General features: G+C 46.6%; 8 protein-coding genes across 12 annotated transcripts; 4 read left to right on the top strand and 4 right to left on the bottom strand.

Annotated features, from left to right (window-relative positions):
* The first annotated feature begins 4,165 nt into the window (after positions 1-4,165).
* Positions 4,166-5,462, top strand: LOC6601432 (pyrimidodiazepine synthase). Of its 3 annotated transcripts, XM_026992025.1 has the most exons (5): positions 4,166-4,230; positions 4,355-4,443; positions 4,509-5,089; positions 5,145-5,266; positions 5,329-5,462. In XM_026992025.1, exons 2-5 carry the CDS (start codon positions 4,416-4,418, stop codon positions 5,357-5,359), a joined length of 762 nt encoding a protein of 253 aa, XP_026847826.1. In that variant the 5' UTR covers positions 4,166-4,230; positions 4,355-4,415; the 3' UTR covers positions 5,360-5,462. The 3 variants fall into 3 exon arrangements, with proteins under 3 accessions (XP_026847826.1, XP_026847827.1, XP_002026468.1); XM_026992026.1 differs by lacking the exon at positions 5,329-5,462 and having other exon boundaries at positions 5,145-5,267; XM_002026432.2 differs by lacking the exon at positions 4,166-4,230 and having other exon boundaries at positions 4,321-4,443.
* A 108-nt stretch (positions 5,463-5,570) lies between these two features.
* On the top strand, positions 5,571-7,637 carry LOC6601434 (pyrimidodiazepine synthase). Of its 2 annotated transcripts, XM_026992088.1 has the most exons (3): positions 5,574-5,643; positions 6,798-7,384; positions 7,438-7,637. In XM_026992088.1, the coding sequence occupies exons 1-3, from the start codon at positions 5,613-5,615 to the stop codon at positions 7,567-7,569; spliced, it is 750 nt and encodes a 249-aa protein (XP_026847889.1). In that variant the 5' UTR covers positions 5,574-5,612; the 3' UTR covers positions 7,570-7,637. The 2 variants fall into 2 exon arrangements, with proteins under 2 accessions (XP_002026469.1, XP_026847889.1); XM_002026433.2 differs by lacking the exons at positions 6,798-7,384; positions 7,438-7,637 and adding an exon at positions 5,865-6,709 and having other exon boundaries at positions 5,571-5,643.
* On the bottom strand, positions 7,633-8,544 carry LOC6601435 (pyrimidodiazepine synthase). Its single transcript, XM_002026435.2, has 3 exons — positions 8,465-8,544; positions 7,833-8,401; positions 7,633-7,767 (listed from the first exon to the last, which is right to left on the bottom strand). The coding sequence occupies exons 1-3, from the start codon at positions 8,490-8,492 to the stop codon at positions 7,633-7,635; spliced, it is 732 nt and encodes a 243-aa protein (XP_002026471.1). The 5' UTR covers positions 8,493-8,544.
* A 147-nt stretch (positions 8,545-8,691) lies between these two features.
* On the bottom strand, positions 8,692-10,362 carry LOC6601436 (pyrimidodiazepine synthase). The gene is made up of 2 exons (XM_002026436.2): positions 10,285-10,362; positions 8,692-9,462 (listed from the first exon to the last, which is right to left on the bottom strand). The coding sequence occupies exons 1-2, from the start codon at positions 10,310-10,312 to the stop codon at positions 8,765-8,767; spliced, it is 726 nt and encodes a 241-aa protein (XP_002026472.1). The 5' UTR covers positions 10,313-10,362; the 3' UTR covers positions 8,692-8,764.
* Positions 10,363-11,688: 1,326 nt separating this feature from the next.
* Positions 11,689-16,077, bottom strand: LOC6601437 (protein glass). 2 transcript variants are annotated; one of them, XM_026992078.1, is made up of 7 exons: positions 16,020-16,077; positions 14,346-14,467; positions 13,168-14,279; positions 12,603-13,090; positions 12,482-12,540; positions 12,310-12,411; positions 11,689-12,245 (listed from the first exon to the last, which is right to left on the bottom strand). In XM_026992078.1, the coding sequence occupies exons 2-7, from the start codon at positions 14,420-14,422 to the stop codon at positions 11,948-11,950; spliced, it is 2,136 nt and encodes a 711-aa protein (XP_026847879.1). In that variant the 5' UTR covers positions 14,423-14,467; positions 16,020-16,077; the 3' UTR covers positions 11,689-11,947. The 2 variants fall into 2 exon arrangements, with proteins under 2 accessions (XP_026847879.1, XP_026847878.1); XM_026992077.1 differs by having other exon boundaries at positions 14,346-14,464; positions 16,020-16,067.
* On the top strand, positions 14,710-15,923 carry LOC6601438. Its single transcript, XM_002026438.2, has 2 exons — positions 14,710-14,858; positions 14,933-15,923. Exons 1-2 carry the CDS (start codon positions 14,711-14,713, stop codon positions 15,373-15,375), a joined length of 591 nt encoding a protein of 196 aa, XP_002026474.1. The 5' UTR covers position 14,710; the 3' UTR covers positions 15,376-15,923.
* Positions 16,027-19,005, bottom strand: LOC113566452 (pseudouridylate synthase 7 homolog). The gene is made up of 5 exons (XM_026992076.1): positions 18,853-19,005; positions 18,597-18,787; positions 18,196-18,531; positions 18,037-18,139; positions 16,027-17,973 (listed from the first exon to the last, which is right to left on the bottom strand). Exons 1-5 carry the CDS (start codon positions 18,966-18,968, stop codon positions 16,554-16,556), a joined length of 2,166 nt encoding a protein of 721 aa, XP_026847877.1. The 5' UTR covers positions 18,969-19,005; the 3' UTR covers positions 16,027-16,553.
* A 175-nt stretch (positions 19,006-19,180) lies between these two features.
* Positions 19,181-21,422, top strand: LOC6601439 (zinc finger CCCH domain-containing protein 3). The gene is made up of 4 exons (XM_026991983.1): positions 19,181-19,883; positions 19,948-20,520; positions 20,622-20,817; positions 20,874-21,422. The coding sequence occupies exons 1-4, from the start codon at positions 19,240-19,242 to the stop codon at positions 21,261-21,263; spliced, it is 1,803 nt and encodes a 600-aa protein (XP_026847784.1). The 5' UTR covers positions 19,181-19,239; the 3' UTR covers positions 21,264-21,422.
* The last annotated feature ends 80 nt before the right edge of the window (positions 21,423-21,502 follow it).

Below are 21,502 nucleotides of genomic sequence, written 5' to 3'. Positions count from 1 at the left end.
TTTCCGTGCGATTTATAAGCCCAGTTTCATTTCATTGTGGCCATAAACTGCAGGGGCCCCCCCACACACACCACTCACATTAAAGCATGCCCATGATCGGAGGGAGGCGTGCAAACTGATTTCAGACCATGGCTAACGCACAGCAAAAAAAAGAGAACATTCGGTGTCGATTGGATGCCAGAAGCTACTCCAAGTTCGGACCAAGTTGTGGATGGAGTTTTGCACTCTGGAATTAATCTTAATTAGCTGATCGAAAATGTCAATATGCTAGTGCCAGCTTTAGTACAAATCTGACACTTTAAAAGCCGCATATTTAATTTAATCATTACTTTAAATTTGATTGTGCTAGAATGCTAGATGTACACATCGTTCTCTCGGTAATATCCTGTATTTTCGAAATCTCAATAATGAAAGTCCCTCAAAAGAGCAATTTGTTTCGTTTCAGCGATTTTTCGGCGTGGACATTATATCAATTTAGGGAAAAGACTTTTGGAACAGTCACGCGTCTGTGTATGCCAGAAAAAGTTCCAATATTCCTCAAAAAAGTCGTATTACAGTGGTTTTAATTTTTGTTTTGTTACTTTTTGCCAATTCAATCGGTAGCATATTATTTCATACCGAATCGCTCGCTGGCTTATGGGCTTTCGGAATGTGTCCTTTGGCTAATGGGAATTTTCGTGCAGCGAAATATTATGGATTCGCATCTGTGGAACATGTGCAACAATTTGCAAAAGTTCTGGTTACCTCTTTAGCCTTTTTTTGCTATGGAGTATCCAATAGCTCAAAGAAACTCCTGCCGATGGAAACCCAACTCCATGAAGAGATCTCTTCACGAGATCTTTCCATCAGATATATTTACCTTAAAGCTTCTTGTTTAATCTATAAGGTAAAAAACCTTCTGCTGAGTCCACGAAACGGCACTCGCATGACATCTCCATTGGACAATTGAAACCGATGTCAAAACGAGCAACGAGAACGTTGCGAGCCGCCGCGGGTGTACATCTACACCCGATACTCACTTAGCATCTGTCTCTTTTTCTTCATCCTCACCACAACACCACACCAGCAGTTTCATCTCGCTCTCCTCCCCAAGAGGGCGCACACTGCACGAAGTGTGCGAGAGAGAGAGAGGGAGAGAGAATGAGTAAGAGTCTGGAAGGCGTAGTGTCAGGCGTAGTAGCCGATGCAATTTCATTTGTTCTTTCTGGATATAATAACCATCCAGATTCTCTATGATTTGGCCGTTTTCTTGTATCTTCAAAATTTTGGATTCCACAGATTTTTCTCCTTTTTGTGGAAGGAGGGGCGGCGTGGAAACAATTTGGCTACAAACTTGATTCAGTGTTCGCTCTAGCTCTCATAGTCTCTGAAAGCTAGGCGTCACACAAGGCTCCCAGAAGGACAGACAGATGATGACCGAGAATAAATATATAGATACATATATTTTATGGGGTCGAAAACGCATTTTTCTGGGTGTTAAACACATCCACTTCCACGACAAATCTAATGTAACCCTATACTCTTTAAGTATCGGGTATAAAAACCGAGGAGACCCTTAAATACTCTAGAAGTTATTGCCCTCAAAATAGCATTTAATATCTTCATATTCACATAATATCTTCATAGCATCAACTGAAATTGAATAGCAACATTGTACATGTATCTATGAACCTGTCTTCAATTAAGTTGAAAATTCTTGAAACCTACTTCTGACTCAACGAAATCAAATTTCGCAAGACATCTCCATTGCAAAAACTGATTTTCTCAGAACGAAGCATTCCTTAGGAAGGTTTTTTGCAGACTCAACGAAACTTAAATTTCGTATGGTATCTCCATTTCGTAAGTATAAAAGAGTTTTACTGACTTTCCCAATTAAAGTTAGCATACAATTTCCTGTTTAAAGGATGATTTCGTTGAATTTTAAGTCTGGCAACTTTCCAACTTGTTGCTGACTCATGGGAATCGATTTTCCACAGAGATACTCGCGTTCAGAACTGAAATTTCACCACACAAACCAATTATAACGAATTCCACAGCTGTTTTTGGCACTCGGCAAGCCAGGCGCTGACTCATCTAATTACATTTCGCATGGTATCTCCACTTTACACTTTTGTTTCAGACCAGCTTCGTTCTCACTTGTTCACATTAGACTTTCGCGATATACATATTGTATGTATCTACCTCTTACCGCCTGAAATTTCAGTCGCTAAAACCCTTCACACATGACGTACAACATTGCCTGACGTAATCTATATGCCGGCAGATGAGATCTCGCGAGCTGAAATTTCACACAGACAACACCACAGAGGAGTGGTGTTCGCTACCTGCGAACGTACACCCCTTATATACCTTTTATCTTCAGCTGTACCTTTGGCAGCATATCTCTTTTGGAACATTCAAGAATTTCATATCGAGAACCCCACAGGTAAGCAGAAAACAAACACGCACACACACACACACACACACGTACTCATACACTAATTCCTCAACCTTTATTTACCTAGAAATATATTATCTTTTCGTGCCGGACAGAAACGAAAAATCATTGACCGAAAGCTCTTGTTGTGGATTTTCAGTTTTCAGCTTTTTAACTGCGAGGCGAGTCATGTGGCGATGAATGACTTTTGGAGTTCTGGATAGTTAGAATAGCTTAACAAGTGCGACTTTGCAGAGGTCGATCACGTCCAAGCATATGTATAATGAGTGTCCGGATCGGATCGGAACGGATCTGGCTGGGACGAGGCTCTGGCTCTGACTCTGGCTCCGGCTCTGGCTGTGACCTTGCGCCGTTGCTTGTTGGCCGACCCGACTGCTAAACTACGCGAGTTGCGCATTTTAATATGCTACAGGTACAACCGGAGAGAAGAGGAGGGAGCCGTAGTGTAGCGCTTTGACACATAACTGATGTTGAAGGGCCCGCCGAATGCGATAAATAATTCATTGATATAGTTATACATATGTATGTATTGTTAATATATAGAATCGTTGTGTAAAGAATATACTATTGCAGTGTTTACTGTGGGGTGCTGTTAGATTCCTCGAGTGACGGCGGCGAGTCGGAAGGCGTTTTGATAATGTACCTCCATGAATAATTGATTTCTCTCTGGTCACTTGAGAGTTTGTTACCCACTAGCAACAGAATAGCACTCAGTGGTGCGATAAGGAGCCATCATCGGTGGACTGCACAACGATCCCTATACGTATGAATCACAGAACACTGCATAGCACCTACGCCTCGTCCGACAACACGTCTTTAAATAACAGACTGAAAACGTATGTAGAGCAAAACACATGTTGATAGTACATATATGGGTCATTGCCGATAAGCATTCTATTGCATATTTTACCAAAAATTTTTTGCGTTTTGCGTAATTGGGCTTTAATGATAGCAAGAAAAATGGAAATGAAAATGGCACTTAAATACACATAGTATGTATGTATAAAAAAATATACTAAAATAGCATAAAAACGTGCCTAATACATGCCTATGTATCACCCACACTCTTGTGTGAATGAACATATACAGCTGTACATACAGCTGTATGCATGCATGTATGTAAGTGAGCGGGTGTCTAAATCGCAAGAAGAAGACCAAAAACTCGCACATGGAAGGCGGCAGCTATAAATACACTATGAATGGGTGGGCAAAGAGGAGCAGATGAGGGGGCCCGTCGCATGCATTTCCAATGCACTGGGACACACTAAACTAAATAATCTTTAATTAGGAAAATATTGAAACACTTACACACGTCTATTTATTGAACTGTTTAGCACATCACATACATATACACATGTGCACATGTATTTATCAATTCCAAGAGTTGCAGAGATGCGCGCAGCGGTGATAGTGTAGTAGGGCTTGCTTGATGCCGTCCAATGATTATTTCGATCCCACACTGCCGGGGACGGCGGGATGACGGAAGAAGTGTAGTATACGTACTATCGAGATAACGCCGAATCTCAACTACGTTGCAACAATCCCAGATTAACACAGAAAATCTACCAAAAGAGCAACTTTTCAGCGACGAGAAGGCGCGAGACAGCGGCAAAAGCTTAGCCCCGACCGACTTGCAGACTAGACGCCACACACACGAACATGCACAGTTACGCAAGGTGCTGGTTAACTGTAATCATCTTGAGAGCTCGATTGATTTAAACATATGCCAATTCCATTTTCACTTTTGCACGCACCGCCAACACAAAATCCGCAAAATAGGGATGGAATGGATGGTAAATATATATTTATATCGAGCGCGTGCTCGATAGCTATCCAATAGTAGTCGACTCGCGTGTACACAGTACCAGGGCTGTGCACATCAAACTATCTTCGCTCTAAAACTCATATATTCGATAGCCACCCTCCGATAATATTATCAGAAACGAAACAGAAAACAGCTAAAAATTAAACTGGAAAAATGAGCGACACTGAACATCTTACTACTGGTACGTGTTGATACATCTGATCCAACGCTTTTTAATTTATTTTCACAATCCTCACCCACTTGCAGGCTCCACCAAGCCCATCTTTCCAGACGATGGTGTGCTGCGCTTGTACTCGATGCGTTTTTGTCCCTATGCACACCGCGTGCACCTCGTTCTTGATGCAAAGAACATACCGCATCACAACATCTATATTAATCTGCAAGCTAAACCCGACTGGTTTACCAAGATGAGCAGCACCGCCAAGGTGCCGGCACTGGAAGTCGTCAAGGAAGGCGAGAATTCTGTGCTAATTGAATCTCTAGTCATTTGCGATTACTTGGATGAGATGTATCCGGAAGTACCGCTCTACCCAACAGACCCGTTGAAGAAGGCCCAGGACAAGATACTCATTCAGCGTTTTGGGCATTTCATTACATCCCTTTACAAGATGTTGCTAGACGACAAGCGCGAACTGGACCTGACCGACTTGATCACCGACTTGGAAATTTACGAGAATGAGCTAAAGAAGCGAGGAAGCAAATTCTTTGGCGGCTCCAAGCCGGGAATGCTAGACTACATGATTTGGCCTTGGTGCGAGCGCTTTGCTGCTCTGAAACTTGACGACGGCACTCAAGCTGAGTTGGATCCACAGCGCTTTTTGACACTAGTGAGTACACACTCGGAATTGATGAATGTCAATATAAAATGTGTATTTGTTGCAGCTCCAATGGCGCGACTTGATGCTCCAGGATAAGGCCGTGAAAATTTTCTATCTGGATGGGGAGACTCATGACAAATATATGAACTCCCGTAAAGCTGGCAGTGCAGATTACAACATGCTCTAGTAGGTTCATAAAATCAATTTCAAACCATTCCTATTTAAGATCTCCCGTTTATATTTCTCAGCCATGCCGCCAAGCGTACAAGACGGGAGTAACACTTCATAAAATTTTGTTGTTTTTTTTCTTTTAACTTCGCTGGCTCGATCATTCAGATATTTAAAATATTGTGGAAAATCAAATTAAAATATTAAAACTCAATTTAAATTGTATTGTTATCGATAAATATATCAGGTTCCGCCACTATATAAAGGCGAGAGGCATTCCCGTCTTTGTCATTCGATAGGCAGCAAAAACAAAGTCAGCATTTCGCGTTTAAAGAATTTCAACAATTTTATTAAAAGCATAAACATGTCCATACCGCAAAAACACTTTAAGAAAGGTTAGTTGAAGGATTTTTTCCAAGGTCATTTGGCTAGCCAGCACCACGCACTTGTGATGCGGCATTTTAGTGGGAAATTGATTTTGTTATCTTATTTTTATCTGCACCGCACAATAAAAGAGAGCAGCAACAAAAATGCACCGCTTTAGCAGATAGAGATTAATTATAGACAGATATTTCCCCGCTGACGTCAGTGCCAATACAGTCCACATCATCAACAGGTACGCCCAAGCCGGAAATTCCAGAGGATGGCGTCTTGCGCTACTACACCATGCGCTTCTGCCCCTACTCCGAACGCGCCCAGTTGATGCTGGCCGCCAAGAAGATTCCCCATCACACGGTGTACATTGATTTGACCGAGAAGCCTGAGTGGTACATTGACTACAGTCCCCTGGGAAAGGTGCCTGCCATCCAGTTGCCCCATCTGCCGGGCCAGCCGACTCTGGTGGAGTCCCTGGTGATTGCCGAATATTTGGACGAGGAGTATCCAGGAGAGCGTTCACTGTTTCCCAAGGATCCACTGCAAAAGGCCCTGGACAGGATACTCATTGAGCGACTATCCCCCGCCGTCAGTGCCATCTATCCGGTTTTCTTCACCACAAACCCGCCCGAAGATGCACTGAAGAACTTTGAGGCCGCCTTGGATGTGTTCGAAGAGGAGATCACCAAGCGCGCAACGCCCTACTTTGGAGGCGAACAAATTGGCATTGTGGATTATATGATCTGGCCCTGGTTCGAGCGGTTCCCCGCCCTCAAGTACACGCTGGCCGAGCCATACGAGCTGGACTCAAAACGCTATCCGAATCTGCTGAATTGGCGCCTCCTAGTGTCTCAGGACGAGGCTGTTAAGGCCACTGCACTGGATGCCAAAGTGCATGCCAAGTTTATGCGCACCCGCCACGAGGGCAAGACCAACTATGACTTGGCATTCGAGCCCTTGTAAAGAATGAGAAATGATTAATATTCTGTCAAAGAGTAGATTTAAAAGGGAGATTAATATGGGAGTGTCTTAAAGTTGGATTCTGAATCATTTATATAAAATATACTCGTAAATATGGCCTCCAAATATGTTTATCTTTGAGGGCATTCAACTACTTGCGATGTTATCTCCAGACTGCCGCACGAACTAACCAGAACTCTGATAATATTTTCAGGCTCCACCAAACCGCAGCTGCCCGAGGACGGGGTATTGCGAGTCTACTCGATGAGATTCTGTCCCTTCAGCCAACGGGTACACCTCATCCTCGACGCTAAAAAAATTCCCCATCACAAAATCTACATCGATTTGATTGACAAGCCCGAATGGTACAAGGATTACAGTCCCCTAGGAAAGGTACCCGCCTTGCAGCTGACGGATGTAAAAGACCAGCCAACACTTGTGGAATCGATGATCATAGCCGAATTTCTCGATGAGCAGTATCCCGAGTTGCGGCTCTTTCCCAGTGACCCGCTGCACAAGGCCCAGGACAAGATTCTGATTGAACGCTTTGCTCCTGTGGTCAATGCCGTGTATCCAGTGCTGACCTGCAATGCCAATGCTCCGAAAGATGCCCTCACGAACTTCGAGACTGCCCTGGATGCGTTCGAGCAAGAGCTGGCCAAGAGAGGGACGCCCTACTTTGCTGGACAGACAATTGGCATTGTGGATTATATGATCTGGCCCTGGTTCGAGCGCTTTCCCAGTCTGAAGCTGACCACGGAACACAAGTATGAGCTGGATGCCAAGCGCTTTGGTCTCTTGGTAAGCTTTTCCGTTCCCCTTCAACTGAATGTGCTCTAATGCTTTCTTTACAGCTTAAGTGGCGTGATCTGGTAGCCCAGGATGAGGCTGTTCGGAAGACCGCTCTGGATGCCCAATTGCACGCAGACTTCCAGGGTTCAAAACGACTGGGCAAGCCCCAGTACGACATAGCTTTTAAGGCTTAAAGGCCCTCCGGCATCTGTGCTTTATTCATTCCGAGCAAAAAAAAAAAAACGAACAAAAAAAAATCATGCTTCCTTGACCAGCAGATTATAGTTGGGTCTGCCGGCGCTGCGAGTGCGCAGGAACTCTGCTTGCACTTCCGCCTCCATGTAGAAGGCCATCACAGCCGAATCCCGCTTCATGCGTTCCACCCATTGCGACTGAATGGGAAAACCAAGATTACGGGTTAACTTCTGACATCGAGAGTCATCCGAAGAGCACTCACCAGCTGCGGGAAGCGCCGCTCATCGAAATTGTAGTCATCGCCTCGCTGCACCTTGAGCAAGTCCAGGCGCTCACACCACGGCCATATCATGTAGTCGAGAATACCCGTTTGTTCGCCACCAAAGAAGTCAGTGCAACGGCGGCTTAGCTCCTTCTCATAGGTATCCAAGCCACACCAGAATGGCTCCAGGTCGCCGCCATCAGATGCCCTAAAGAAGGCGCCCAGGACCGAGTTGAAGCGCTCGATTAAAAGCCTCTCCTGGACCTTCTTCAGTGGATCTCGCGGATAAAGCGGTCGCAGTGGATACTGCTCGTCCAGGTACTCGCAGATGAGCAGCGATTCGGTCAGCACCGGTGGACCCGGTTCGCGCACCAGCTCCAGTGCTGGCACCTTGCCCTGCGGATTCTTGTCGAATAGCCAGTCTGGTTTCTCTGTGAGATTTATGTAAATGCTGTGGTAGGGTATCTGTTTGGCATCCAGCACTAGATGGACACGCTGGGCGAACGGACAGAAGCGCATGGAGTACAACCGCAGTATCCCATCCTCGGGCACATCCGGAATGGGAGAGCCTACAAAAACGGATTCGATTCCTTTCAGGCTGACAGGCCCACGTGATGAGGAGCTGTACCCACCTTTAGCCAAGTGTCTGCCGTTGCTCATGATGCGCGTGGTCTGATCTGCTCTGGTGCAGCGATGCAAGTAATGCAAATCATCAACCGAGTCGACTAATATATAAAGAGCAGCAGAGGCCCGCCCTTGGCTGGGCGGCTTCCATTACGCGGCCCGGATGAACTTGGCGGCTGCGTCAACCTTTGCGGCTGACACACATAGCTGTGTTGATGGACACACAGTGGAACGCTTCTGTTATTGAAAAACTTTATTCATCTCTCGGAATCAGAAAGTAAGAACTATAGAATTGAGTATCTCGAGATCTAGGCCAGCAGATCGTAGTTGGTGTTGCCCGACTTGCGGCCTCTCCAGAACTCGATGTGCTGCTCGGGCGTAGCATAGAAGGACTTCACCACATCATCCGCCTTGAGCAGATCAATCAGATTGGCAATCCTGGGAAAGCGTTTTGCATCGAAGTTGTAGCTGTCCTCGAGGATGAACCCAATCACAGCCAGACGCTCCAGCCAGGGCCAAATCATGTAGTCCACAAAGCCAGGCCTGTCGCCGCCGAAAAAGGGTGTGCCCCGCTTGACCAGCTCTTTCTCGAAGATCTCCAGGGCAAGCCAGTAGTCATCGAGGCCAGTGCTGTGGAACAAGATCTTCATGAATGCATTGGTGACGGCACTGAAGCGCTCCACCAGGATCTTATCCTCGGCCCGCTTCAGAGGGTCCTTGGGCAGAAGAGGATTCTGCGGATACTTCTCATCCAGATACTCGGCAATGATCAGCGACTCGATGAGCGAGGGCTCTCCCTTCTCCCCCGGCAGTTGGAGTGCAGGCACCTTCAGCAGCGGGCTCACCTCCACCAGCCATTCGGGCTTCTCGGTGAGATTGATATAGACGGTATGGTAGGGCACCTTCTTGGCATTCAGCACAAGATGTGCGCGCTCTGCATATGGGCAGAAGCGCATCGAAAACAAACGCAGTTTTCCATCGTCGGGCAGAACGGGTTTCGATGAACCTATAAATGCGCAGTCATTAAACCAATAAGTCGATTATAATATCATAAAAATATGTAGGCAAATTGCAAGTCACATAGCTGATACGGCCATGAATGAGATACCAGTATGACAAACATTTTGTTTACCTATCTTATCTATGACGATATACTCTATTCGGTGATAATTTGTATACTAAATACGAACTAAGCATCCTACCATATCAATAGTGCAATTATTGGCACGTTAGAGGGGAATGATTATAAGAATATTCTTTGGCTAATATTTTATTGATTCAGGTCTGTCCCTCTCTGTCCATTTAAAGCGTTTCTCATGCATTCTCAAGCTATGGAAATTATCAAAGCCAAATCATTTCTGTATACCCTGAGTACTGGGTAATTCGTAGCATTTAGAAGCATTTGCGAGAACATGAAATACATTCAGTATATGTAGCATCTAGATCGAGATCTCCAAGAAAAAATGTCATTGCCTACCACATTTATATTAATTCCACATAAAACTGGTTTGCTTTGGTTTAAAAATTATCTACCCTGTAGCGAAGGACTGGAGTAAAGTCTGGGCTGTACTCTTTACACATTATCGGATACGGTATATGTAATATTGTTTTTACTTGTTTCGCTACAGCTTTAAGAGTATACGGACTGAGCTAGCTAGCTAAAAACAAAATGCCACCTCATTGACTAATTTCTCTTAATCAGTGATTGAGCAGTCTCGCCGCCCGCTCGTGAGGAAGAGCAATTAGTGGAAGGCTGTAGAATTGTTTTGTTTTTATTTTATGGTGAAATAGCACCATAATTCTCTTCTGCTCTTCCCTCCTCTCTTACCTTTGCCGAGGTGTTTTCCAGAACTCATTATGGCTATGTTTTGAAGAGAAAATTCGAGCAAAATTCACTTGGTATTTGATGTTGATGTTGAAGGCAACCGGCTTGGCTTTCTTTAAACAACTGAAGTTTCTCTTTGCGTGCGCTCTGTATTTATAAAGCTTTGCGGCCCCATACGGGCCATTGGGGCATACGATACGATGAGTGAGCTTTCCTGAGCATGACATGACTCTTACGAATTTCATTACCCGAAGTTCTGGCTCTTTCGATAGCGCCTTCACACGCATACCACACTCGGAGTAGAACCGATTTAACATTGTCCTCGTTTATTATTTTGCGATTAAAACGCTACATTTTGCTTCGTTCACATACTGTCTGTCAATACATATCATATCATTTCACATCAATGTTCGTACATCTACTTATTTGATTAATAATCACGCCCGGCTTTTGCAATATACATATACTATATATTCATGTATGTTTGTATATATATTATATCTTTACAGTTTTACATTGATTGGATTGGGGGGAGAGTTTTGTTTTGGTTAAGTGAACTTCCAACTACTACTAAACAGACACGACACACATTTAGAGACATTTCGTTTAGTTGTATCCTGTTTTAAAATTGGAACGGAACTTAACCTATTTACACAAATTCACAAAAATTCCTGCCTGAAGTCATATAAAAAATATACAAAAAATACATACATATTGTATATATGTACATACATATGTACATATATTTAAAAAAAATTTCGCCTGCTGGTGACTCAGCGCTGCATAAAAAAATAGTACTGTAGTTCAATCAGTTATCAGTGTTTACGAAAAAAGTCGCGATACAAAAAATAATACGAATAAATTAAACAATTATATGATTTATTCGGTTCGATTCGGTTCGGTTTGCCCGAAGCCTGATTTGAAAGCCCTAGCATCAATTATTTATATTGCTCATATTAATTGGACCTAAAGTGTAAAAACGGAGTAAAAATTGTGTGATGGGGATATAATCCAAAGGAATGATATCATCTTTCGGTTGACGTATATTATCTATTTTCATTTACACTTAACAGACAGACAAAGGACTTTTCTGATAATAATTGAATCACTTTTGAGGGCTTACAAATTGATCTGCTTTTAAAAAACATTTAAGTTTAAATTTAAATTTAAAAATTGTTCGATTATTGAATCGTTTTTCTTATCGACTGCGCGTTGTTCTTATCGTAATTACATACTTGGTTGTTTTAGTTATTTTGTTTTTTTTTTTTTGTTACTGGGGGAATAAGTTGCTTAAACTAAGTACACAAATACATACAATACATGCTAAAAAAAAGTTCTACACATTTGAATTACATTTTTATATTCATTTCGTTTGCAATTGTTTTGATGTTTTTGTTTTGCATCGTTGCCTGACGATTCCGATTTCTAAGTTTCGTTAATAGTTTCGTTATTTTTTTTTTGTTTTTTTGTTGGTTTTGTATTTTGTTTGTTGCTCTATAAAATATGCAAACATGTTGCATTTTGATCACGGTTCTTGCTGTTTCATTATATATATCTTTTTTGATTACTGGAACGACTTGAATTTATCGAACAAAATGGATTTTTGATGAAAGATTATGAAGGATGCTGCCCTCTATTGTATTGAAGATGGCATTGGTGGGGCAGCTTAGCCATGCGATGAGGTGGCAGCTACTGAGAGGCCAGTAGGTGAGACCGAAGCAGGAGTTGCCGCCGCCACAAAACTGTTCCTTTTGTTCAGAATCAGAGGCTGGGATTGGGTCTGAGATTGAGATTGGGGGCACTGCAATAGCGTCGATCGAGTGGAGCTGGAATGGAACTTTGGCTGCATTTGGCTGGTGGACACTGTGGAAGAGCTGCTACCACCGATGCTGCTGCTAATGCTGTTGGTGGTGCCACTGGTGGTGTTGTTGGTGGTGACCTGCAACTGTTGCTGCTGGTGCTGGCTGCAAGTGAACAGAGTTCATCATTGGCTCGGGGATTTGGGGGCAGGGCATTTAGGACACACACCCCTTCTGCTCGCCATCCTTCTTGCTGTTGAACATGGCCAGCTCGATCTCCGTGTGCTGGCTGTTCATATGACGCACCCACTCCGCAGGCGTCTCAAAGGATCTGCAGGGCAAGACAAATGCAAAACAATACAATTAGTTTCTCTTTACTTTAGTTACTGTATTTCGCTTACGTCGAGCACAAATCACATAGCAGGGTGACATGATCATGATCCATATTATTCTCCTGTTGCTGCAAGAGGAAAAGGAAATGGTTAGGCACCACATACCACAGGGACCGATCACGAGACTCACCGAGACTCTGCGTCGCTTCTTTGGCACATAGGTTTTGAGGGCTCGCATCGCGAGATTGGTGTTGCTGGAAGTGGTCGACGCACTGCCGCTGGCACTGGCCGCCATCAGGTTAGTGCCTGATCCCGGCTCGTTGGCGTGTGTGCCCAGGTGACGGACCAGGGTCTTGGTATCCTCAAAAGACTTCTGGCATATCTCGCACACGAGCAGCTGCTTGAAGTTGTTGTAGTCGCGCAGAGTGTGCTCCTCGGACTCCTCGTGCGGCGTGGCCCGGTCGCGGTTCACCTCTAGCTTGACGGCGCTCATCTTAAAGTCCAGCGGCTGCTTGGGCGACAGGTGCCCATCCTCGTGGTTGTTGTTGCTGGCATTGGCCGCTGTTGGTGGGTTGTTGGTCCAGTCGCTGGGCTCCTGTTTGATGCTGAGAAAGCTGTGCGGATGTGGCGGTGGCGGTGGTGTGGCAAAGTGCAGCGGTGCCTCATAGTACTCGTGAGCTGTTGGAGTAGCAATGAAGGAGCACAATCGAATTATTTATATACCTAAGACGGCCCAACCCATCTTTCCCACTCACCTCGATCGCAGGCACTCTCACGACGCAGCCGACGCTCGTACACCAGACCCACATCCTCCCGCTCACAGAGCGCCTGCTCCTCGTACTCCGGCCGACGCAGCGTGGTATCCGTCGGCTCGGAGGCGGTCCCCACGGCCAGTGGACAGCTGCTGCAGCCCACCTCTGTGCATATGGACATGGCTGGCGGTGGCGGAACTCCTCCGGCTACTGCTACTGTTACTGCTACTGCTCCGGCGGTCGTCGATGAAGGCGGCGGCTGTGGCTCCACCTGACTGGTAGCGGCTGCATAGCAGCACTTATCCTCGGGATCGATAGCCACCTCCTTGTTTACGGATATGCCCAGCTTGCTGCTGCTGGCCACGCTCAGCAGACCCGTGTGTGCGGCCATTTTCGGGGACTTGACAATCACGGGACTGTCCTTTGGCATGACGGAAGCGCCGAGGCCACGGAATTGCTGCTGATGGTGATGATGATGATTGTGCTGGTTCTGTTGCTGTTGCTGTTGCTGGTGCTGATGCGATGGTGGATGGTGTTGCGGTTGTGGCTGGTGATGGTGATGCTCCAAGGTATATCTGCCGGAGCCACTGCTGCTGCTGCTGCTCGGCTTGCTGCTGTAGATGTCGCCAGGAAGCTGTGTGGACATAGGCGGTGGCGGTGGCGGTGGAAGCGTCGACCGCGATCCATTCGACACATACATGGCGCTCGCCGACGAATCCCGCTGATGCAGATGTCCGCCGTGCGGATGGTGGTGCGAGGACGTGACAGTGGTGCTGCTGTTGTTGGAAGCGCTGGAGCGGCAGAGGCCACGGATCTTGAGAATCTCGCCGCCCCGCAGCACCTCGTTGAGAATGTCATTGGAGACGGTAGCCTCCCCGCTGTACATGTACTGCACCAGGATTTGTATGGCCCGGTGGCTCAGATCGGGCGGAAGCACAACGTATATGACGCCGTTGGGTGAGGCAATCGGCGCCGTCTCGAACATGGTGGCAAAGAACTGGCTGCAGGAGCTGAGAATGAACTTGTGCGCCGAGATGCCCACCGTGGGTATGTCCGAGTTGATGCTGCTGCTGGTGTATGAGCTGTACAGCACCACATCGGCAAACTTTTCATTCCTGCATGAAAAGCAATGAGTATTAATTAATGCAGAAGCGAACAGTGCAAATATTCCATTTACTCACTTGTAGAGCGTGGCAATTGAGGTGTTCAAATAGGACAGATGCGAGTCCCACTTCAGATGATAGTTTTCGGCGGCCATCTCGCGGCCGGAAGCGCCTCGCACGCACAACTGCTGCTGCTGCTGCTGATGCACATTGAAAACGACAATCAATATGAGAAATCAATAAATTGCGGGAGACTGGGGCAAAAAAGTTTTCAAACATATTTTTCACCTCACCAAATGTAACAGCCCTGTCTAACACTCTACATTTAGTTATCGAGTGAACTATCGGGATTCCTATTAGTTTATTGTCATCGCTAACCGTTTTGCTTACTTATAAGTTATAAAATACAAAACAAATGAAAATTTTGTTTATTTATATCTGAGATGAGCGACTTTGATTCGCGATTAATTCGCTTAGTAAGGGGCAACCCCCAGCTTTTGAAGCGGAAGGCCCGCACAGCTCCGTACTCATTAAGGAAGAATGCCGAGGAGGAGATCTGGGGCGCCATTGCGACCTCCCTGCAAGCCGATGGTAATTAGCTGAATGCTATACTGACCTGCCCTGCTCGGCGTATTTAAATCCATACAATTTCCGTTCCCCTGTAGTTAAAACATGCACCAGCCGTTGGGAGCACCTTAAATCGAAACTGCAACAGGAATTGGCCAAGGAAGGCGAGGGTGTCCCCTCCACTTGGAACCTGATGCCCACTATGCGGGACTTCAAGCCGGGGAGGATGGGTGGTATAAGTCCTCAGCCATCGGACCCTCTTATTGAGGAGGTACACGACGAAGAGAACAATTTGCAAGAGGCAATGGATTGCTCAGTAGCAGATGCGACTAAGACGTTGGCAAGTGGTAGTGCCCAAATTCCCTCTTCCACACTCCTACCCGATTTTACCGCAAACGCTACCATGAGGCGCGTCGGTACCATGCTGGAGGGATTTGGCGAGGAGGATTGCGCTAAGGCGGGAAAAAGAATCATTGCATACTTATGTCATTGCACTCTGCATATTTTGAAATCCAAACCAATCGACGATTTGGTTATTTAGAACACAAAAGTCGAATTCAAACGACTAAAACACTTACTATGACGCAGTTTGTGCAGCTGGTCAGAGAATGCGCGCGCAAGCAATAACATGTCCAATATCCCCGATGTTTGGATCAGTCTGCGGGAGGGGGCTTGCGCGCGACGACTCCAAAACAAGCATTTTTAGTTTATTAATTTGATGACTCCGCGAGGCTGACGGACCATGCAATATTAGCGAAAACATAAACCAAAACGAACAAGGCGCGTCGTCGTCGTCGTCGTCCTCGTGCACCCTTAACTTCTCTGCGTGCTCGTGCCCTCACCTTTCCCCCTACCCGACGCACCACCCACAAGGCCCACTACTACATGGAACTACTCCTATAGCCAGGCCCCGACGCCGCCGCCGCCATCCCTTCCCACACATTCGGTTTTGACACCAAATTATCGATTGATTTCAGTACAAGCACAAACAAAAATCGATAAGCTGCCAGTCAAAATCCACTATTGTACAGTTAAATATAATGTTAATTCACAATTCTTCGGCATTCGCTGTGTCCATTCATTGTGTTGTTTAGCTTTACTTTTAGTTTAAATGTTGAACTAAACGCGACTTTTAAAAATCGCGCCCAAAATGTTCTTGTAATATTTAAACGAAAAAAAATTCACCTTAGCTTTGCTTTTATTTGTTTTTATTTGCGATGCACTTGTAACGGTTAAATTGGGTTTTTTCAAAAGTTGATTTATGGTAGTTGTATATTATTCTGCATTGAAATGATTTTGTTTAAACTACACACAGAGACGTGCGACGGTTGGACAGGGGTAAACTGCGCCGCGTCCAAAGCTTTCGCTTTGCCAGCTTACGAATAAATGCAGCAACGAATAAAATGTCCTGGTCCTGCTTGGTCAGGGCATATTGAATAGACGGTAAGGCCCAAACATACATCGGAATGAGAGAAAGAGGGTGGGTTCTCGGCCGCACAAAGAGCGGGCCTTATCTTATACTGAATATACCTTGTGCCTGGACGCCAGAGAGCACCCAGCACCGGGAGAGAGAGCGGAAACGAACTTACACCCCTCTCACGTGCGCATTGTTATTGTTGTGGTTGGTTCTAAGTTACATACAAATGTAACGGGAGCATCGGACAACGCGCGTAAAATTGATTTCCCTGAGTATATTGATTTCATTTCTGCTGCGGTACGTTACTGGCCCTCCGCCACCTCCTTATCAGGCTCCACCGTCTCTGGCACAGTCTCCGCTGCAGTCTCCCCCTCCGCTATTTCCTCCTCAATTGGTAGGCTATCTGTTGGGGTATCTTTATCCTCCTTCTTAGTCAACGCCTCCTGCTCCAGCTGCATTTGTGTGGCCGTCGAGGTATCCTGCTTGAACAGCTCGCGCAGCAGCATTGTGGCATAGGCAGCCGTGGGCAATGAGAACTCCAGCACGAGGGCCAGATACTTGGCATCGTCCTCAGATGGTTCTGCGGTGATGGGAATACCCTTCATCAACTCAAAGTCGGAGGCTATCAGTGTGTCCTCGGGAGTGTTGTACCGCCTGAAACTCCACTTCAGGTCGTTTGGCTGAATGATCATCTTGCGGTAGGCACCCCCCAGGGCATAGGTCTTTTCCTTATGCTTGAGCAACTCCGAGGAGAGTCCCACTTCGGCCATCATCTCCTCGTACCACGCCCCGCACTCGTTGGCTGGATATGTTATGTCGTGACCGGGCAGGGGCAGGACCACATCGGAGAGCTTATACTTGCCGCTGGCAATGTCCTCCTCGCTCAGTGGGCGCACCTTGCGCTTGAACACCGATTCCTCTTCCAGGGCGACATCGACATCCTCTTCGACACCTTCTGGAAGATCTCCTTCGTCAGTCTCCGCAGCTTCGGTCTCCGCAGCCTCAATCTGGTTCTCCTCCTCCATAGGCTCCGATTGCTCCACATAAACCAAGTCGCCGGGGATCAGCTTCAGGCCGAACTCCTTGATCCTTCGCGAAGCGATGCGGTTAAAGATCAGGCTCTGATAGGCATGCGGATACAGCATCAGCATGTTGCGTGGTATTTGCCGCAATGCTGAGGAATAGTCGGTCTCCCCAAATCTGGCGAGGCCATCCAGCAGCTTCTTCTCGATGAACTTGTCGCCAAAGAACTTTGCGGCCGCCGCCGCAGAGTCACGTTTCTCCCACCATTCCTTTCGAATAGCTCGCATGAACTCGATGTCAGTGTCACGGGGCTTCAGGATCAGCTCGCATGCCAATTTGTAGTCACGCTTTAGCAGGGCCACGCCTACCTCATAAGTTGGCACACTGGCACTGTTGCCGAACCGCTGCAGACCATAGTAGTTGATGAAGCCGCGCTCCTTGAGGGACTCCAGGGAAACCTCGATATCTGCCTGCCGCTCCTTGGCTATGTGGCGCAAAGCAATGCGAAAACGATTGCCCTGCAGATCACCCAGCTTTAGGGTCGTTGATCTGAAGTTAAAGTTGCCAAAAAAGACATTTCGGATCGCTCGTGCCGCATTGATTATGCTCTCGGGCGAGCGGCGTTTGATGGAGAAGTTTTGCGTGGTCTTGGCGCGCTTGTCTTTGGTCCCACAATAGTTGACCTGCGAGGGTCGTAAGCTATGGAAACCAAGCAACATAATTAGGTTCGATTAATTATGGGGCAGTCGTGGGTAGACTTACTTTAGGCGAGAGGCTAGGGTGGAGGCAACCTCACTGGTATCTATATTCGTTTTGTGCACCAGGAAAGTGACAAACTCTCCAGGAAAGTTCCACCGGTTGTCGCCTGTTCAAATGGAACTCTTTTGATGAAGATTCGTTAGGAAATGACCTTCCACTTACCGCGGCCATGCTTTGGTTTTATTATGCGTATGGTTTTCTTGTCTTCCACTGGGGCTGCTTCCTCCGCTGGCACCTTCTGCTCCTCCTGCGGCTTCTCCTTAGCCTGCGTCTGGCCCAATGTGGTGGAGACTAGCTTTCCCGAGTACAACTGCTTCACTAGCTGGTGAATTTTTGTTCGCTTCTCTTTGTCCACACTGCTCACATCGATCTCTACTTTCTGCTCAGTCTTTGGATCAAATTTGGCATTCGCCAAGCTGGCTATATCCGTCCAGACATCTGGGCCAATCACCTCCTCCAGTTCCTTGCGCCACTCGTCCAACTTTTGCGGATCCACAGCTGCAATTTTAATACAAATAAGAAATATATACTAATATTTTGCATTGCCCTCCGAATATACACACGTTCTACTACGGCCTTTGGTACGGTATAATCATTCAGTTCCAGGACGCGGCCCTCGGTATCAATTTCGTTGACATGAAAGTCGGAGAAGCGCGATTTCAAAATGCCCGTAAATCCGGGAGCATCCGCATTGGTGAATTCTGTTATGCCCACCTGATTCTCGCGCAGTGTGGACTTTTGCTGTGGCGCTGATCTGGAAGAGAACGAATAAATCAGAAGCCGGTTATGGGGACACCACAAATCTATTAGTTTTCCCACCTGTTGCGTGGGTTTCCATTGTGCTGGGAGCGCTCCTTCTTCTGGCCACGCCAATTGCTTTTATTATAAGGCCTAGACTGGTGGTTTCTGCGTCCCCTGCCCCGTTCTTTGCCCATTTTTAAGTCAATAAATTCTATTTTTCTTCAGTTTTTCAAAGCAGCCAACGCACGTTTTGTCATTCACAATGTGCGAAATCATATGACATTTGCCATTCACCAGCACCGCATGCTTATCGCACTCCTGAGTAATCGTTAGAGTGTCATCACCTCTCGACGAAAATACGTAACAAAGGCATGCGTATAGTTTTTGAAATATGTTTAAAATTTAGTTTATCACAAAAATTCATAGAAAATACTTCTACGGAGCGTCTTAAAAGTGTTTAGCAAAATGTTGCCCCACCTGGGCACCGAAGAAACCGTGCCGTCCGCAACGCGAAAAGTGTATATTAATCCCAATTTTCAGATGGCTTTGCAGGGCCGAATTGCTCATCCGTTTCAGCCCCAGCTGCAGCAACAGTCGCTGCCACCGCTTCCGCCTGCGATCCACATAAACCCGCAATTCCTGCAGCGTCAACAGGCCATGTACGAGGAGTATCGCCGTCAGGAGTGGATGCAGGAGATGCAGCAACAGGTCTCCGTTCCGTACTACCGAGAACGAGTGTTCACCGAGGTAACGCCACATATTCCAGACAGCACGCCGCAGGCAAAGATTATAAGCAAGGCCAGCACTTGCCTGGTGCGGAAGGCGCCCATTAAGTCTGCCCCTCTGCGTGTTCCATCTCCCGTTGTTGCTGTTGTGCCCCAGCCGCCTTTGGTCAGCATATCCAAACGGAAAATCGTGCGTCAGCCAGCTGTGAAGCCAACGCCTACAGTCACGGCTCCACCTCCTGCCAAGCGCACAAAATACAAGCTAGTGCGCGCCATTTCCCTAACGTTTACTCCTCTGGTCAAGAAGCGACGCACCCTGGGGGAATTCGTGGGCCAATACGCCCTGCAGCGTACCAACGAGGCGGAGACGGACAAAAATTTAAGGTTAGACCCAATGTTTAGTCGACTATGCCTCAGTATACATAACGATCTATTCTTCACCAATTAGCTCAAGGCCGCAAGTGGTTAAGGACAGCGTTAACAAGTCCCTGAGCATGGTCAGCATACATGGCGTGATGTACAGGAAGATATCAAAGAACAAGCTTACCAAACTGGATGCCCCAACAGGAGCTGTGGCCAAATCCACGACACCGATGTCCCTCAACCGTTCATTGTCCGGCCGCACTCTGCTTGTGAGCGGTAACAAGTTTATCATCGATCCTTCGGGCTGCCGTCTAACAAGAGTACCAACTGCAACCGTGACAGCATCGTCACCAGCTAGTAGTGATAATAGTGCGTCACAGCTTAACGGAAACCGAACCACCCTCCGTCGCATCGATATCGGTGGCTTAACATATGTCGCCTCGTCCAAGACCAAGAATGTTTTCATACGCACCACGAATCATGTCTCGCGTGCCCACTTGATTACCGCCAGGCAACGCAGCCTGACGCTGCTCAATAAGTCGTTGGTGAAGACAAATGTGCCATGTGCCATTTACCAGAAGCTCGGTAAATGTGTGGCGCACAGTCGCGGAAAGTGCCGAAAATTGCACGACAAGCGACAGGTCACAATCTGTCCCAGGTTGGTCCCTCAGCCGTGCGAGGAGAGACTCTTCGATGGTGTTCTGAGTGGAGACTTTAAGCGGTAACTCTCTTTGCTTAACTTTGCTTATCCATTTTCAGCTTTCTGCGAGGCGAATGTACCAAGTCCGACTGCTTGCTGTCGCACAATGTTACGCTGGAGAAAATGCCCGTCTGCCGCTACTATCTGCGTGGCGTTTGTGTGCGCGAAGACTGCCCCTATCTGCATAAGAAGCTCAGCCGCAATACCGAGATCTGTATTGACTTTGTGCGTGGCTATTGCTCGCTTGCTGCCGAGGTAAGTTGTTTTGATCCAATGGAAAATCATCCTATTAACGCCTTTGCTACTTCAAGTGCAACAAGCGTCACGAGTTTGCCTGTCCCGAGTTGGAGCGCAAGGGTACTTGCGAGTTGGCCAAGTGTCGCTTCTGCAAGCAAACCTCAAAGCGGCTGATAAAACCCAAGCCGAAAACGAAGAAGGAGTCTGTCGGCATCCAGAAAACTCCTCAGACTGCTAACCCTGGAACGGAACAACCCGGTAGTTCTCGCTACTTTAAGTCCGAAGGCGAGCAGGCTACCCAGGACGAGTCTGCGTCGGCCGTTGACCAGCGAAATGACGATAGCGAAGAAGAACTGCCCGCGGAAGAGGAGAAGGCGTCAGCGGAGGTTGGCCCAATTAGCTTCCGCCAACGACCAAAGTTAGGGACACTGCCTGCGTTCATACCGCTGGGCGAAGAGGAGTGATAAGTGAATGTGTGTGACAATTCTTGGACCCAACGTTTCAGGTACAAATCAATTTGGTTAAGTATGGTTCTACAGATTATTATAAGTCCTAATTTTTCTAGTTTATTCAATTTTACTACTACGAAATAAAGAAATATATGAAGCAAATGATTAAAATAATTGAAGTGAGTTTGTTTTTTTGATACTCGATTTAGATATTCGGTTTGATGAAAAGGATATTGTAGATTTTCTAAAGCTAT

Source organism: Drosophila persimilis, unplaced genomic scaffold (assembly GCF_003286085.1).
Source record: "Drosophila persimilis strain 14011-0111.01,24,50 unplaced genomic scaffold, DperRS2 tig00000700-arrow-arrow-pilon, whole genome shotgun sequence".
Classification (NCBI taxonomy): domain Eukaryota; kingdom Metazoa; phylum Arthropoda; class Insecta; order Diptera; family Drosophilidae; genus Drosophila; species Drosophila persimilis.
Note: the sequence above shows the minus strand (reverse complement) of the source record. Positions and strands in the feature narration are given on the sequence as shown.

Excerpts from the sequence above, each read along its gene's own strand:
- LOC6601435 (XM_002026435.2), bottom strand. The coding sequence starts at position 8,492 with ATGAGCAACGGCAGACACTTGGCTAAAG. Across the intron at positions 8,402-8,464 it reads CGGCAGACACTTGGCTAAAG|GCTCTCCCATTCCGGATGTG; the intron begins GTGGGTACAGCT and ends CCGTTTTTGTAG. Across the intron at positions 7,768-7,832 it reads AGCGGCGCTTCCCGCAGCTG|TCGCAATGGGTGGAACGCAT; the intron begins GTGAGTGCTCTT and ends TTTCCCATTCAG.
- LOC6601439 (XM_026991983.1), top strand. The coding sequence starts at position 19,240 with ATGTTGCCCCACCTGGGCACCGAAGAAACCGTGCCGTCCGCAACGCGA. Across the intron at positions 19,884-19,947 it reads GAGACGGACAAAAATTTAAG|CTCAAGGCCGCAAGTGGTTA; the intron begins GTTAGACCCAAT and ends TTCACCAATTAG. Across the intron at positions 20,521-20,621 it reads CAGGTCACAATCTGTCCCAG|CTTTCTGCGAGGCGAATGTA; the intron begins GTTGGTCCCTCA and ends ATCCATTTTCAG.
- LOC6601434 (XM_002026433.2), top strand. The coding sequence starts at position 5,613 with ATGTCCATACCGCAAAAACACTTTAAGAAAG. Across the intron at positions 5,644-5,864 it reads GCAAAAACACTTTAAGAAAG|GTACGCCCAAGCCGGAAATT; the intron begins GTTAGTTGAAGG and ends CATCATCAACAG.
- LOC6601432 (XM_026992025.1), top strand. The coding sequence starts at position 4,416 with ATGAGCGACACTGAACATCTTACTACTG. Across the intron at positions 4,444-4,508 it reads CACTGAACATCTTACTACTG|GCTCCACCAAGCCCATCTTT; the intron begins GTACGTGTTGAT and ends ACCCACTTGCAG. Across the intron at positions 5,267-5,328 it reads GCAGATTACAACATGCTCTA|CCATGCCGCCAAGCGTACAA; the intron begins GTAGGTTCATAA and ends TATATTTCTCAG.
- LOC113566452 (XM_026992076.1), bottom strand. The coding sequence starts at position 18,968 with ATGGGCAAAGAACGGGGCAGGGGACGCAGAAACCACCAGTCTAGGCCT. Across the intron at positions 18,788-18,852 it reads AATGGAAACCCACGCAACAG|ATCAGCGCCACAGCAAAAGT; the intron begins GTGGGAAAACTA and ends GTTCTCTTCCAG. Across the intron at positions 18,532-18,596 it reads ACCAAAGGCCGTAGTAGAAC|CTGTGGATCCGCAAAAGTTG; the intron begins GTGTGTATATTC and ends TTAAAATTGCAG.
- LOC6601437 (XM_026992078.1), bottom strand. The coding sequence starts at position 14,422 with ATGGCCGCCGAAAACTATCATCTGAAGTGGGACTCGCATCTGTCCTAT. Across the intron at positions 13,091-13,167 it reads TGAGAGTGCCTGCGATCGAG|CTCACGAGTACTATGAGGCA; the intron begins GTGAGTGGGAAA and ends CTACTCCAACAG. Across the intron at positions 12,412-12,481 it reads CTATGTGATTTGTGCTCGAC|ATCCTTTGAGACGCCTGCGG; the intron begins GTAAGCGAAATA and ends CTTGCCCTGCAG.
- LOC6601436 (XM_002026436.2), bottom strand. The coding sequence starts at position 10,312 with ATGAGTTCTGGAAAACACCTCGGCAAAG. Across the intron at positions 9,463-10,284 it reads TGGAAAACACCTCGGCAAAG|GTTCATCGAAACCCGTTCTG; the intron begins GTAAGAGAGGAG and ends GCGCATTTATAG.
- LOC6601438 (XM_002026438.2), top strand. The coding sequence starts at position 14,711 with ATGAGCGACTTTGATTCGCGATTAATTCGCTTAGTAAGGGGCAACCCC. Across the intron at positions 14,859-14,932 it reads GACCTCCCTGCAAGCCGATG|TTAAAACATGCACCAGCCGT; the intron begins GTAATTAGCTGA and ends GTTCCCCTGTAG.